Genomic DNA, 17,108 nt, shown 5'->3' with positions numbered 1-17,108 from the left:
GGAAAACCACTAACAACGATGATATCTGAGCTTTCAAGAGACAAGAAGAAGTTTGGGAAACTTGTCCCAAGCTTGCCAGCATTCTTAAGGACTTTATCTGTCTATCTATTTATTTACTGGCTGTTCTGGGTCTTCACTGCTGCACACAGGCTTTCTCTAGTTGCAGACTGAGGGCTATTCTTCATTGTGGTACACGGGCTTCTCATCGTGGTGGCTTCTCTTGTTGCAGAGCACAGGCTCCAGAGACACAGGCTTCAGCAGCTGTGGAGCACGGGCCTAGTTGCTCCATGGCATGTGGAATCTTCCTGGACCAGGGATCAAACCCCTGCCCCCTGCACTGGCAGGCAGGTTCTTATCCACTGTACCACCACAGAAGTCTCCATTAAGGACTCTTCTAATGATTGGTGGTGGTATTAACAAGTGTGATTTAAAAAATATTGTATAATGAGTCAACATTGGGAAGATCTGCATAATTTAGTGAATCAGTATTTTACAAATGAGCAATGCATCAAGTTGCAAAATCATGCATGGGTAAAATGCCTATTCAAAATGCAAGTATTATAACAGTACAAAATGTTCATTGATACAAATGATTCTATATCACAACTAATCGTTAACAAACTACCATTTCTTGAGTTTAGTGTGTAGTACTGAAGAATACTCACAATTATTTGACAAAGACTATTAAAATCTCTTTCTTTTTTCCGACTATGTATCTGTGTGAGATCAGGTTTTCATCATCCCAAACCGTATATCACAAATGATGGGAAAATTCAGCTGTTTTCCATTAAGCCAGACATTAATGAGGTTTGCAAAAGAAAGATGAAACCACTGCATTCTTCTCACTAAATTTTTTCTTTTGAAAACATAGTTGTTTTCAATAAAGTGTAACTGTTACCATGTAATGGTTTTGTTTCTATTTTTATGAATTAATGTTTTTAAAATTTCTCAGTTTGAATTTTTAATATGGTTGGTATCGACAGATTCAACCTATACAAACAAAACCTCTTTGAAGCTTCCGGTAATTTTTAAGACTGTAGAGAGTCCAGAAACCAAAACATATTGCTCCAAGGGAATAATTTAAAGTGAGTTTAAATTGAAGTAATCCTTCAACTACTTTCTTCAACTAGAGGAGAAAGTCCTCCAGTTCCCTGAAAACATTTGCTAATTTAAACATGAGCATTTAAAATGGATGCCAGATATGAGGTTGAATGCTGTTCTTACTTCATAACTAGTTCTCACCTCAAAACCATGCTGTAATTCCCAAGGCTTCTGCTTGCTTGAGCTAATACCAAAGAGAGAAATAATCTTGCTGTAGAAGGAAATGGTAATCAAGTTTCAGGTCTCCTGTGGCCAAAGCAATCACTCCATGGCTCCCTTTACCAACTCAGTGTTTAGAGCTAAGTAATTTTCCAATAACTCATCACCAGCATTCTAAAGTGAAAGAGAGGCAGGGTACAGATAGGCTAGTTTTATGGATGTAGCCACAGGACTTTTTTTTTTTTTTTTCAGTACGTTCTAGGCTGAGCTCCTACTCTTCTGGCTGAAAGTCAGGGAAAAATCACAAGTCCTGTCTTGGTGATTGTTGTAGTCCCACTATCTAGGATCTCAGACACTGGTTGGCACATATTAGGCATGCAATAAATATTGTTGAATGAAGTCAAATTCCTTTATTTTTATTGCAGAAGTTAGACTCCGCTTCCTAACTGGCAGGGAGCTAAGGTAACTAAAGTTTTAACAGATGGATAGAGGACTTCCCTGGTGGTCCAGTGGTTAAGAATCCACCTGCCAATGCAGGGAACATGGGTTTGATCCCTGGCTGGGAAAGATTCCATGTGGCACTGAGCAGCTAATCCTGAGTGCCACAACTGCTAAAGCCCTCGTGCCTCAGAGCCTGTGCTCTGCAATAGGAGAAGCCACGGCATCGAGAAGCCTGTGCACGACAAGCAAGAGTGGCTCCACTCACCCAACCAGAGAAAGCCCTTGCACAGCAACAGATCCAATGCAGCCAAAAATAAAACAAATACATTTTTTTTTAATGAAAGAAATATTATTAAAAAGAGATGGATAGAAAAAGAGGAAGCTTCCAAAAGAGAGAACGACCATTGTTCCTGTTATTCAATGTAGTTTACGGAATTCCCTGGTGGTCCAGTGGTTAGGACTCCATGCTTTCACTGCCAAGGCTTGGGTTCAATTCCTGGTTGAGGAACTAAGATCGCTTGAGCCCAGCAGCGCAGCCAACAAAACAGAAACCACACAACCCCCACCCAAAACCAGATAATGCAGCTTAACAATCTTCCTTTAAAACGTACTGCTTAAAACAAAACAAACAAAAAAGAATTATTTTATTGTTATCTCACAATTGTTGGAGTCTAGACTCAGCTGTTTGGGTTCTCCATCCGGATGTTGCAGCTTCTTAACTGGTCTCTGGAAGCAGAGATTCTTTATCAAAACAGCAACCACAGTGATCCTTTAAAAGCCTGTTATATCGCTGCTCCTCTGCACAAGTCAAGATCCTCACAATGCCTACAAGACCCACAGGATCTGAATTCTCTACCTTCTCCCCCATTGTCTCTCTGGCTTCCTCTGCCGTCATCCACTCTCCCCCAGCTCACTTTTTTTCAGCTCTGTTGGCTTCTTTGTTGTTCTCTGAAGTTGCCTTCTCTCTCCAAGGCCTTTGCACTTGCTGGCTAGTCTTCTTGGAAGGCTCTTACCCAAGATATTCATTTGACTCCCTCTCTCCAAGCCACTGTTCAGTATCACCATCACAGTGCTGCTAAGTCGCTTCAGTAGTGTCTGACTCTGGGCAACCTTATGCACTGTAGACCGCCAGGCTCCTCTGTCCAAGGGGTTTTCCAGACAAGGATACTGGAGTGGGTTGCTATGCCCTCCTCCAGGGGATTTTCCCCACCATTACCGTGAGATCTTCCCGAATCCCACACTCCCGACCAACTTTTGATGGCTAAAGGTGGATGTTTTCCATACCATAATAATCTGGTTCAGAAAGCCAACGTTGAGTGGCCACATTAGACCTCACTGGTCACAGAAAACCTTGGCAATCCTTGGTGATTTCTCCACTGGTCAGCCCTAAACCGCAGCTCCCAATAAGCTGTCCTTCCGCAGAGTGGTAGTAGGGACCAGGTCCTAGAAGAATTGTCTGAAGGAAGGGACTGGAACTAGTTCTCCTGCAACCTGAGGGACGCTCCGTGGGCGTTGGTAATTTGTGAATGAATGAAAAGGCTCCGGCGGCCCCGCCTCGTCTACTCCTCCCCTCCTCCCAGTGGCGCCCGTCTCCGCCGTCATCTATTACTCGGTGCTCGTTTTCTTCTCTGCGGGCCTGCCCAGCGCGTCCCATCGATCTGCCCGGCCATCGTGCGCCTGCGCCTTTTGGCTGTCAGTCGGCGGCAGCGTGGGGAGCGCGGGGAGCGCTGGGAACCGTGGCGGCGCGCGGGGACCTGAGGTAAAGCTGCGGCTTCTGCGCTGCCAGGCCGCGCACGAGCGGGCTGGCGGGGGGAGCCGCGCGGTGGAGGCCGCCGAGCCTCACTTCACCGGAGGGAGGCGGGCTCCTCAAGCCTCGCAGAGGAGGGCCCGAGGGGGTGGCAGGGGTGCAGAGCCCGAGTCGCCAGCTCGAGTGCCTCCCGGACCTGGCCGCGGAGCCAAGTGCCCGAACTAAAAGGAAGCTCGGGGAGCATCCGAGCCAGCCACCTTGTGCAAAAGTTGAGGAAATTGTTTCAGGGAGGGGAGGATCTGCTGGAAGTCACAGCGAGTGAGCACCGGACGCCCTGCGCACAGTGCCTGATCCTTTCCACTTAAAAGTCCTTCGTTCTTTTATTCTGTTTTTTGGTTGTTTTAGGTGCAAGATACAAATACAAAGAGCAATACAATAAAGTCTGGCTGAGAGATCAGTTGTGATTCGGGGTTTTTATCAATTTACAAAGGGAGAAGGCAGTGAGGGCTGTATCGGAGGCAGGTTGAAGATGACAAGAACACCCTCTCTAAAGCCTGAGTGGCTAGCGAGTTATTGCCTTGATTCCCATCGCTCAGAGTCGTGGCAGTGACATTGAGACATTTGTCAGGCTGCCTGTTATCAGTTATGTTCATGATTATCACCCAGAGCCTCATTGAGAGCAGGAACCTCAGATCCTAGTGATCTGGGTTCTAATGTCCCTTCTGCACATGTTTGAGCTTGACGCATACTCTGGGTTGTTGTGAGGTTCACAGATGCTCATTCCACAAGTACTGACTGAATGCCTGGCATCTGACAGGAATTATGTCAGGTACTGGGAATACAGCGATGACAGTCAAGGAACTCAAAGGAAATAGACATTTAAATAAACAGGCAGATGGACTTCCCTGGCAGTACAGTGGTTGAGACTCCACACTTCCAATGCAGGGGCAGTGGGCTCCATCCCTAGGGGGTGGGTTGAGGGAGAGGGGAGTAAGATCCTACATGCCACACTTGCCAAGAAATAATGAAAATTAAAATGGGCAGTGAATCCTGAAAGGTAGAGATGATCTGTATATAGTAGAATGGAAGCCTTTAAGGAGAAAAGAGTTACTTCTCTGAGAGGGTGGGAAGGGATAAGAATGTCTTTATACACAAGGTGATTCTTCAACTGAGTCTTTAATTGGTGATTACATACTGGACACAGGAGAAAGGCAACTAAGGAAGCAAGAATAGCGATTCAGGGACCAGAATTATGCAACAGCATGGTTCAGCTGGCACAGAAAGTTTCCATGATCTGTCTGTTATCAAAAACTTGTATAATGCTTGTCATTGTTTTGTGTGCTTTACTTGGGTTAACTTATTTAATATTTATAACAACTCTGTGAAGTAGAAACTAATTATCCTCACCTTAGAAAATTAAGAAAATGGAGGCTTGGGAAAGGTATGTAGCTTGCCCTGGATCATACAGCTAATTCATGGTAGAGCTAGAATTAAAATCCAGGCAGTCTGGTTAAAGGGCCTGTGAACTTAACCACCAGGCTCTTTTCTAGAAACTGAGGATGCTGAGTTTTAAATGTCAGGCCCCTGGTTACCTCACCTGTAAGTGACAGAACCAGAACTCAAACTCAGGTCTTTTAACTCTTAAGGATCCAGTGTTAATACTTTTCATAGTAACATCAGATGTTATGAGATTTATATAATGCCAGATTGAAGTTAAATACCAATCTGAGGCAGTGCCTGCTGGAATTGAAAGTACCGTATCTTTACGTTGTGGATGTTGTGTAAGAGCCTTTACTTTGTGCTGGGGTGTATGGTGTGTGTGTGTTGCAGTTTAGATACTGATGTGAGGAGCCCAGGACTGATCAAAATTATGATAAAGGAGCAACATTATTTCCCAGTTTGGTGTTAAATACGTTTTTGTTTCCAGAGCATTGAATTTCACTTTGTTTTTAAAAGGTTACATCATTTGTTGTAAGTCAAATAGTACTTCTATTTTAAATCAATAAGGATTTGTGAGCTTTTAATGTGCCTCTCTTATGTGGTAGCAGCTGTAAAGAGATTTTTTTTTTGAATGTCAAACAGTTTCATTTATCACCTTGAGTCTGAAAAAAAGAAATTAACTTGGTTTGTTTCTGTAATTGGGCTCTGCAAACCTAGGTTAAGATACAAGCCTACATTTGAGTTTATAGTGTTATATTTCAAGTTGGGGGTAATGAAAAAATGGGAGCAGGTGGCTGAATTAATAGAAGCATCTTAAGTCATTTCATACTTTTCAGAGATCTAATGTGCTTGTCTTTGTGCTGTTAATTCAAGTCAGAAGTTTTAAAATTTTTTTCAGGGAATACAAACTCACATATCAGAAACCAACTTGGTAAACTCTTACTCCTTTAAGAGTCAGCTCAAGCATCACTTTCCTATAAAACCTTCCCTATGTTTTCTAGGAAGACTTAGGTGTTACTGTCACTATATATGCCTACTGTACCTTAGATATATCCCTGTCATGGCATTAATGATGTTGTATTGTAATTTACTGCATTTGTCTTCTCTTAATTGTCAACAATTCAAGAGCAAGAGCCAGATTTTTGTTTTATTCATGTCCCCCCTCTAGCCCATAATCCCAGGCTGGAAATGAGAGTATTTATCAGTAAGAGAATAGGATAAATGTGATGTTTATACTGTGGCTAAGGAGTCTTTCTTATTCTGGTTATTGGTGTTGGAAATGACGTTTGTCATAAGTGAATATCAATAACCTAAATAAAAATAAGATTAATACTGTGTGTACATTGATTTTATTACATTTTTCTCTTGGTTTTCTCTGTGATTACAGTTTTTAAAAATGGAATTTCAAGCAGTTGTAATGGCAGTTGGAGGGGGATCGCGAATGACAGACCTGACTTCCAGTATTCCCAAACCTCTGCTTCCAGTCGGCAACAAACCTTTAATTTGGTACCCACTGAACCTGCTTGAGCGTGTTGGATTTGAAGGTGAGTCATGGCAATGAGATATACTCACAAAACTTTTAGGGTTCTTTATCCTAGTAATTTATCAGCTTTATGAGGGTGAGAGAAATGAATGAAAGAAGACTAGGACTCAATGTTGGCTGGAGACTGGCCTCTTTAAATTAGAAACTTTGGAGTATTCTATTGCTGTGTGAAAAAGGTTGAGAAGATAGTGCTAAGTGTTTCTTTTTTAGAGCTGGTCTCCACAGTGATCCAAGATAACCCTGGAAGGATATCAGAACATAATATGAGAACGACCACATGCCTCATAGTATTTACTGAGAACCTGTATGTGCCAGGTAGTATATTAAACACTGGAGTACGGAATTGAAAAGGTTAACTCAAGCCCTGATTTCTAGAACCTTAAAGTCTAGTGGAGAGATACATATGTAAACAGATTATCATTGTGTAATGTGATAAATGTTATAACAGAGGCACATTATAAGTGCTTGTTATTAATATAAGGAAGATACTGTTTGAACTTGCGAGATTCAGAGAAGACTTTACAGAGTAGCTGACCCTTGAATTGACTCTTGGAAAATAGATTGACATTCTGACCAGAAGTATTCCATACAGAAGTAGTAAATTTTGCAGAGATAGAGTCATGATCAGCACATATTCTCGCAACGACTTTTCTTTTCTTTTTTTTATAACTACTTTTCATTTTATTTGGCTGTAACATCAGTGTGTATTCCCTGGTGGCTCACTGGTTAAGAATCTGCTTGGCAATGCAGGAGATACAGGTTTGATCCCTTGGTTGGGAAGATCCCCTGGAGAAAGAAATGGCAACCTACTCCAGTATTCTTGCCTGGGAAATCCCATGGACAGAGGAGCCTGGTGGGCTCTAGTCCATGGGGTTGACAAAGAGTCGGACATGACTTAGTGACTAAACAACAGCAGCAATATCGAGCGTAAGAGGGAAAAAATGTAATGAGAGAAATGAACAGGCATTATACTATGAAGGGCCTTGTATTCCATGTTGAGGAATTTAGATTTTTTTTTTTCTTGAAAGCAGTGGGAAATCAGTGAAGAGCCTTTTTTTTTGGCTGTGCCACAAGGCATGTGGGATCCTAGTTCCCTAACCAGGGATCAAACCCATGCCTTCTACAGTGGAAGCACAAGGAAGTCTTGAAAGGATTATTAAACTAAAGTTTAAAATGGTTAAATTCATGTTTTCGCTACTCTTAAGTCCTTTGTATCTTTATATAAATTTCAGAATCAGCTTATCAGTTTCTACAAAAAAACTTGCTAGAATTTTGATTAAGACTGAATTGAATCCATATATCAGTAGAAAGAGAACTCACATCTTAACAGTATTGAGCCTTCTGATTGAGGAGCATGATATAACTCTCCTTTTAGTTAGGCCTTTTGTAATTTCTCTTAACTTACACAACTACTCTATAGTTTTCAGTGTATAGGACTTACACATATTTTATTGTATTTATTTGTTCAGTTCAGTTCAGTCGCTCAGTTGTGTCTGACTCTTTGTCACCCCATGGACCACAGCACGCCAGGCCTCCCTGTCCATCACCAACTCCCAGAGTTCACCCAAACCCGTGTCCATTGAGTCGGTTATGCCATCCAGCCATCTCATCCTCTGTCGTCCCCTTCTCCTCCTGCCCTCAGTCTTTCCCAGCATCAAGATCTTTTCAAATGAGTCAGCTCTTTGCATCAGGTGACCAAAGTATAGGAGTTTCAGCTTCAACATCATTTCTTCCAATGAACACCCAGGACTGATGTCCTTTAGGATGGACTGGTTGGATCTCCTTGCAGTCCAAGGGACTCTCAAGAGTCTTCTCCAACACCACAGTTCAAAAGCATCAATTCTTCAGCACTCACCTTTCATTATAGTCCAACTCTCACATCCATACATGATCACTGGAAAAACCATAGCCTTGACTAGACGGACCTTTGTTGGCAAAGTAATGTCTCTGCTTTTTAATATGTTGTCTAGGTTGGTCATAACTTTCCTTCCAAGGAGCAAGCATCTTTTAATTTCATGGCTGCAATCACCATCCGCAGTGATTTTGGAGCCCAGAAAAATAAAGTCAGCCACTGTTTCTCCATCTATTTGCCATGAAGTGATGGGACCAGATGCCATGATCTTAGTTTTCTGAATGCTGAACATTAAGCCAACTTTTTCACTCTTCTCTTTCACTTTCATCAAGAAGCTCTTTAGTTCTTCTTCACTTTCTGCCATAAAGGTGGTGTCATCTGCATATCTGAGGTTATTGATAGCTCTCCCGGCAATCTTGATTCCAGTTTGTGCTTCCTCCAGCCCAGCTTTTCTCATGATGTACTCTGCGTGGTTCATGTATTGCTGAAGCCTGGCTTGGAGAATTTTAAGCATTACTTTACTAGCGTGTGACATGAGTGCAGTTGTGTGGTAGTTTGAGCGTTCTTTGGCATTGCCTTTCTTTGGGATTGGAACGAAAACTGACCTTTTCCAGTCCTGTGGCCACTGCTGAGTTTTCCAAATTTTATGGCATATTGAGTGCAGCACTTTCACAGCGTCATCTTCCAGGATTTGAAATAACTCAACTGGTATTCCAGCACCTCCACTAGCTTTGTTCTTAGTGATGCTTCCTAAGGCCCACTTGACTTCACATTCCAGGATGTCTGGCTCTAGGTGAGTGACTACACCATGGTGATTATCTGGGTCATGAAGATCTTTTTTGTATAGTTCTTCTGTGCATTCTTGCCACCTCTTCTTAATATCTTCTGTTTCTGTTAGGTCCCTACCATTTCTGTCCTTTATTGTTCCCGTCTTTGCATGAAATGTTCCCTTGCTATCTCTAATTTTCTTGAAGAGATCTCTAGTCTTTCCCATTCTATTGTTTTCCTCTATTTTCTTTGCACTGATCGCTGAGGAAGGCTTTCTTATCTCTCCTTGCTATTCTTTGGAACTCTGCATTCAAATGGGTATATCTTTCCTTTTCTCCTTTGCTTTTCGCTTCCCTTCTTTTCACAGCTATTTGTAAGGCCTCCTCGGGCAGCCATTTTGCTTTTTTGCATTTCTTTTTCTTGGAGATGGTCTTGATTCCTGTCTCCTGTACAATGTTACAAACCTCCATCCATAGTTCATCAGGCATTTTGTCTATCAGATCTAGTCCCTTAAATCTATTTCTCATTTCTACGGTATAGTCATAAGGGATTTGATTTAGGTCATACCTGAATGGTCTAGTGGTTTTCTTCACTTTCTTCAATTTAAGTCTGAATTTGGCAATAAGGAGTTCATGATCTGAGCCACAGTCAGCTCCTGGTCTTGTTTTTGCTGACTGTATAGAGCTTCTCCATCTTTGGCCACAAAGAATATAATCAATCTTATTTTGGTGTCGACCATCTGGTGTTGTCCATGTGTAGAGTCTTCTTTTGTGTTGTTGGAAGAGGGTGTTATCATAAATGGTAATTATTTCAATTTCCAGAAAATTCATTGCTAGTACATAAAAACATAGCTTTTTTATGCTGCCCTGTATCCTACAACTTTGCTAAATACACTTATTATTAATTCTGGCAGCCTTTTGTGGATTCCTTAGGATTTTTTACAATTTTACCTAATTGACATTTATAGAACATGCCACCTAGTAAAGCAGAATGCACAATTCTTTTCAAATGCTAAGAACTTTTACTAAGATAGACTGTATTTTTTGAAATAAAACAGGTCTCAATAATTCTTTGAAGATTAAAATAATACAAAATATATTCTCTAACCACAGTAGAGTTACATTAGAAATCAATAACATACAGGTATCAAGAGAATCCCTAAGTGTTTGGAAATCAAACCACATATTTGTACATAACCCAAAGAGGAAACCACAAAGGAAATTTAAAAAACAATTTTATTAGAGTATAGTTGATTTACAGTATTGTATTAGTTTCAGGTGTACAGCAAAGTGAATCAGTTATACATACACATATATCCACTCTTTCTGTAGACTCTTTTCCCATATAGGCCTTTACAGAGTATTGAGTAGAGTTCCCTGTGCTATACAGTAGGTTCTTATTAGTTACCTATTTTATATAGTAGTATTTCTACGTCAATCCCGAACTCCCAATTTATTCCTTCTCCCTCTTTGCCCCCTGGTTTGTTTTCTACATCTGTGGCTCTGCTTCTATACAGACTTCATTTGTACTCCTTTTTTTTAGATTCCACATATAAGCAATATCATATGATGTTTACCTGTCTGTGTCTGACTTACATGACTCAGTATGACAGTCTCTAGGTCCATCAGTGTTGATACAGATGGCATTATTTTGTTCTTTTTTATGAGTGAGTAGTATCCCACCAAGTATATATATGACATCTTCTTTATCCATTCCTCTGTTGATGGGCATTTGGGTTGCTTCCATGTCCTGGCTATTGTAAATAGTGCTGCACTGAACATCGGGGTGCATGTATCTTTTTTTTTTAGGTATCTTTTTGAATTGTGGTTTTCTCTGGGTATATGCCTAGGAGTGGGATTACTGGCTCATATGGTAGTTTCAATTTTGGGTTTTTTTAAGAAACCTCCATACTGTTCTCCATGGTTGCTGTACCAATTTGCATTCCCACCAACCATGTAGGAGGGTTCCCTTTCCTCCACACCCTCTCTAGCATTTATTGTTTTTAGATTTTTTTTGGGTGATGGTCATTCTGACCAGTGCCAGGTGATAGCTCATTGTAGTTTTCATTTGCATTTCTCTAATAATTAGTGATGTTGAGCATCTTTTCTTGTGCTTTTTGGCCATCTGGCCACAAGGGGAATTAGAAAATGTTTTTAACTTACTGAAAATGAAAATTCAGTGTTTTAAAACTTGAGGGATGTAGCTAAAGCAATGTTTAGAGAAAATTTTATAACATTAAGTTCTCTGTTAGAAAAGAAATGTCTCAAATTATCATCTAAGTTTCTACTTTGAGAAACTGGAAAAAGAGAAGCAAATGAAACTCAAGTAGAAAGGAGATAAAAATGATAAGAGTAGAAATAAGTGAAATAGAAGCCAAAAGCATTAGAGAAAATCAGTAAAACCCAAGAGGTGACTCTTTAAAAAAAATATCAATAGAATTGTTAAATCTTTAGTTAGACTGATCAAAAAAAGGGGAGAAGACACAAATTACTAATAACAGGAATGAAAGATGAAACATCACCACAAATCCTACAGACATTAAAAGTTAATAAGCAAGAGAGTTCCTTGGTGGTCTAGTGGTTATGATTCTGCACTTTCACTGCCGTGGCCCAGGTTCAGTCCCTGGTGGGGAATTGAGATACTATAGCCATGCAGCACAGTCAAAACAAGCAAACAAACAAAAAAGATAATAAGCAAATGTGAACAACTTCATGGTAATAAATTTGAAATACAGATTTTTAAAAAAATTGCTTTGGGAGCTGTATGAAGAATTAATGTGAGGGGGTCAAGACTATAAGCAAGGAGATGAGTTAAGAGATTGATACAAAAGTCCATGCTAACAACAAAGAGGGCCTGAACTAAGGCATTAGTGCTAAGGATGGTGAAGAAGGCCCATTTGGGAAAGTTGTTGATTCATGCGGAGGGGTAGTAGAAAGAAAGGGATGAGTTCCCTCTACTTTCTGCTTCGGTAAGTAGCTAAGTGGATGGTGATGTCAGTAATAGGAGAGGAAATGTAAGACAATGAACAGGTTTGAACGAAGACAGTGAGTTTGGCTTTGGCCACAATGAGTTTGGGGTGTCCTTTGGTTAGATAAAGCAGATTAGAATACCAGATGGAGGTGGTGCCAGATCCTGGGCCCTAGGCTTATGATCCAGTGTTTATTCCACTCATACTTTCTTGAGACAGACCCATGAACACTTCTTTGCAGTGGTCTGTATGATATTGACATTGAAATGTGTTTTAGAAAAGATTTTCTTTTTAGAACTCAGTATCACAGGTGAATGACACATCTTAATACACTTTTAAATATACTACTTTCCTTTAATAAGTTCTTATGGCTTTGTCATTTATCACTTTTTTTTTTTCCTCTTGCTATATATCTTTAGTTATATTTGGGGATAGTCTTTTGTGGTATATTAAATGCCTGTTATATAGAAAATTCCTTCTGAATGAGGCTAACTCAGAATTTGGAGAATGACTCCTAAACATGATATTCTGGAGTTGATCTATAAACTCTTTGTTCATTCTGTTCATATAGTTCATTATTTTAGGAAGTTCATAGCCCTGCTTAGCATTAGTCTCTCCATAATGAATAGCAAGGAGAGATAAAGCCTTCCTAAGTGATCAATGCAAATAAATAGAGGAAAAAATAGAATGGGAAAGACTAGAGATGTCTTCAAGAAAATGAAGAGATACCAAGGGAACATTTCATGCAAAGATGGGCACAATTAAGTACAGAAATGGTAGGGACCTAACAGAAGCAGAAGATATTAAGAAGAGGTGGCAAGAATACACAGAAGAACTGTACAAAAAAGATCTTCATGACCCAGATAACCACAATGGTGTGATCACTCACCTAGAGCCAGACATCCTGGAATGTGAAGTCAAGTGGGCCTTAGGAAGCATCACTACAAACAAAGCTAGTGGAGGTGATGGAATTCCAGATGAGCTATTTCAAATCCTAAAAGATGATGCTGTGAAAGTGCTGCACTCAATATGCCGTAAAATTTGGAAAACTCAGCAGTGGCCACAGGCCTGGAAAAGGTCAGTTTTCATTCCAATCCCAAAGAAAGGCAATGCCAAAGAATGCTCAAACTTCTGCACAATTGCACTCATTTCACATGCTAGCAAGGTAATGCTCAATATTCTCCAAGATAGGTTTCAACAGTACATGAACCGTGAACTTCCAGATGTTCCAGCTGGATTTAGAAAAGGCAGAGGAACCAGAGATCAAATTGCCAACATCCGTTGGATCATCGAAAAAGCAAGAGATTTCCAGAAAAACATCTACTGCTGCTTCATTGACTATGCTAAAGCCTTTGACAGTATGGATCACGACAAACTGGAAAATTCTTAAAGAGACAGGAATATCAGACCACCTTACCTGCCTCCCAAGAAATCTGTATTCAGGTCAAGAAGCAACAGTTAGAACTGGACATGGAACAATGGACTGATTCAAAATTGGGAAAGGAGTATGTCAAGGCTGTATATTGTCGTCCAGCTTATTTAACTTCTATGCAGAGTACATGATGCGAAATGTGGGACTGGATGAAGCACAAGCTGGAATCAAGATTGCCAGGAGAAGTAACAATAACCTCAGATATGCAGATGACACCACCCTTATGGCAGAAAGTGAAGAGGAACTAAAGAGCCTCTTGATGAAAGTGAAAGAGGAGAGTGAAAAACTCAACATTCAAAAACGAAGATCATGGCATCTGGTCACTTTGTGGCAAGTAGATGGGGAAACGGTGGAAACAGTGACAGGCTTTATTTTCTTGGGCTCCAAAATCACTGCAGATGGTGACTGCAGCCATGAAATTCAAAGACGCTTGCTCCTTGGAAGAAAAGCTGTGACAAACCTAGACAGCATGTTAAAAAGCAGAGACATTACTTTGCTGACAAAGGTCCGTCTGGTCAAAGGTATGGTTTTCCCAGTAGTCATGTATGGATGTGAGAGTTGGACCGTAAAGAAGGCTGAGTGGGGAAGAATTGATGCTTTTGAAGTGTGGTGTTGGAGAAGACTCTTGAGAGTCCCTTGGACTGCAAGGAGATCCAACCAGTCAATCTAAAGGAAATCAGTCCTGAATATTCATTGAAAGGACTGATACTGAAGCTGAAGCTCCAATACTTTGGCCACTTGATGTGAAGAACTGACTCAGTGGAAAAGACCCTGATTCTGGGAAAGGTTGAAGACAGGAGGAGAAGGGGACGACAGAGGATGAGATGGCTGGATGGCATCACTGACTCGATGGACATGAGTTTGAGCCAGCTCCATGAGATGGTGATGGACAGGGAAGCTTGGTGTGCTGCAGTCCGTAGAGTCAAAAAGAGTCAGACATGACTGAGTGCCTGAACAGAACTAACTGGTCCAGTTATGAGACTGTCCCATGTTTATAGTTAACTCCCTTCATTCGACCTAAAATCTCTCCACCGTATGGAAATGTCACCTTCTTGAAATCCCAAACAGTGTCGGTCACCCTGTCCTCTATGTTTTCATCACACTTCGTTTTTCTATCTCAGTACCTTTTAAGGTCTGCTTTATGCTGTAGTTAGTGGCATGTTAGACTGATCTTCCTGAGAGCAGGTACTGTGTCTAATTCATCTCTGTAACATCAGCATTTTATGTACGGTATATACTAAATTGGACTTGAGTTCATCATGGCCTGCCTCAAAAGCCATCCCTTCCATGAAGCCTTCCTTAACCATTTTCATGTCTAAAATTTCATGTTACGTTTCTTAAGAATAGGAGCCATGTTTAGTTCATTTCTGAATTCTCAGTGCCTGAATTTACATATTAAATATAATTGTATTTGTTGGTTGAATGAGTGAGTTAATGACTGAAAGAAAGCTAAGTGGGAAAAGGAAGAAAGAAGGAAGGAAGAAAGAAAAGAAGAAAGTGAAAGAAAGAATGATTATAGTGAAAGGGAGAGGTAATTGAGCACTATCATGAAACACATATAGAAATTGTTACACTTTAGAGATGCTAAAATCTAATCTTCAAATATCTGCAACACATGTTATATTGCAGTGGATTACATTACCCTGCCAAAGATCTATGACAGAACCCCAAGTTTTTGTTAATTGATGGCTATATGGATAAGGTGAAGGCATCTATTACATGGAAATTGTCTGTTACTGGATTCATTATGATCATCAGTGAAACACTAATAGCCATCTGATGGGAAGTGGTGATAGCTCTCTCTTTGTAGTGAATGAAGTTTTAAAATGTGATCCCAGGATTTCCCTGGTGGTCCAGTAGTTAAGACTCCATGCCTCCAATGCAGGGGACACAGGTTCAATCCCTGGTCAGGAGAACTAAGATCCCACATGCAGCATGGTGTGACCAAAAATTAAAACTAGAATAGAATAGAATCTCATTGGTATATGGTTTAATAAGTGCTCTTTTGCATTCTTTATGTCAGGAAGAAGTAGTGTTTAATATATTAACATGTTTTATCTTAGATCTCTTGCTTACTGGTTTTATGTACCCTGAACAAAGTCACTTCATATCTTTTAGTCCAAGTTTCCTCATTTGTAAAATGGAGGAATTTTACAATTTTTAAATAATTTTCTGTAAGAATTAATTGAGAAGATGCATGTAAAGTATGTTGCAAAATCTCAATAATATTAGCTGTCATTACTAAATCTAGAAACAGACCAAATCTAATTGAAGTAGTGTAACCACGGTCTAAATGAATGAGAGTTTTTGCACTATTCCTTCCTTTTTTTTCATGCTATAGAAGTCATTGTCATTACAACCAAGGATGTCCAAAAGGCTTTGTGTGCAGACTTCAACAAGATGAAAATGAAGCTAGATATCGTGTGTATTCCTGATGAAGCTGACATGGGAACTGCAGATTCTCTGCGCCACATATATCAGAAACTTAAGGTGAAAAACTATTTATTGATTTTTTTTGTTTATTTGTTGAAAATAAATATCATCTTGTTTTCCCAATGCATTGCAGTTTACAATGTGTTTTAAAAAATATATTCTAGTACCCCATATTTTGTTGCCCATGTTTCAGCTGCTGTTTAGTTTGGTTACTAGTAAAGATTTAGACACTCAGTTGTCACAGTCACTAGTTTCCAGTATTTTTCAGTCATACTACATCTTTATAAAAAAGATACATTTCTAATGTACTTCAGAAGATTCCATTTATATAAAGTTCATGAATAAGCAAAACTTATGTATAGTAGGGGCTTCCCTGGTGGCTCAGCTGGTAAAGAATCTGCCTGCAATGTAGGAGACCTGGGTTCGATCCTTGGGTTGGGAAGATCCCCTGGAGAAGGGAAAGGATACCCACTCCAGTATTCTGGCCTGGAGATTCCACGGACTGTATAGTCCATGGGGTGTCAAAAGAGTTGGACATGACTGAGCAACTTTCACTTTCATTTTCATGTATAGTAATAGAAATCAGACCACCAACTGACTCTGCAGATGAGAGATTGAGTGGAAAGAAATAGGAAGAAACTTAAAAAAATTTCGGCTCCTTCACATGATAGTATTTGGAAGTTTAGTCTCCTTTAATTAAGCAACTAACATGAATGGGCTTCCCTGGTGGCTCAGTGGTAAAGAATCTGCCTTCCAATGCAGGAAACACAGGTTTGATCTCTGATCTGGGAAGATTCCACATGCCTCAGGGTAACTAAGCCCAGGCGCCACATCGTTGAGCCTGTGCTCGAGAGTCTGGGAACTGCAACTACTGAGCCCACGTATCACAGCTGCTGAAGCCCCCACGCACTAGAGCCCATGCTCCACAGCAAGAGAAGTCACCACGATGAGAAGCCTGAGTACCTCAACTAGAGAGTAGCCCCCGCTTGCTGCAACTAGAGAAAAGACCGTGTAGCAATGAAGACCCAGCACAGCCAAAAATAAATAAATAATAAATAAAATTATTTTAAAAATGATATAGCAAGTAAATAAAAATTAAAAAAAAATTATATTGCGAGCCTACGGATATGAGGATGCAGTCTCCCCCATGGTTTGTGGCACATAAACTGAGAAAGATCCACTGTTGACTATTCTAAAATTGATGTCCTTTGGAAAAAATTCATT

The 17,108-nt window shown here is 40.3% G+C and overlaps 1 protein-coding gene across 1 annotated transcript in view; it reads left to right on the top strand.

Moving 5' to 3' along the window:
- The first annotated feature begins 3,386 nt into the window (after positions 1-3,386).
- Positions 3,387-17,108, top strand: part of EIF2B3 (eukaryotic translation initiation factor 2B, subunit 3 gamma, 58kDa) — a 113,859-nt gene continuing 100,137 nt past the window's right edge. Inside the window, exons 1-3 of the mRNA XM_010847825.1 lie at positions 3,387-3,460; positions 6,276-6,432; positions 15,793-15,941. Of these exons, the coding sequence (XP_010846127.1) occupies positions 6,285-6,432; positions 15,793-15,941 (297 nt within the window). The 5' untranslated portion in view covers positions 3,387-3,460; positions 6,276-6,284. The remainder of the gene's footprint in view (positions 3,461-6,275; positions 6,433-15,792; positions 15,942-17,108) is intronic.

This window comes from Bison bison, unplaced genomic scaffold (assembly GCF_000754665.1).
Source record: "Bison bison bison isolate TAMUID 2011002044 unplaced genomic scaffold, Bison_UMD1.0 scf7180017864256, whole genome shotgun sequence".
In the NCBI taxonomy this organism is placed as follows: domain Eukaryota; kingdom Metazoa; phylum Chordata; class Mammalia; order Artiodactyla; family Bovidae; genus Bison; species Bison bison.
The sequence above is the reverse complement of the archived record's forward strand: the minus strand, read 5'-3'. Positions and strand labels throughout refer to the sequence as shown.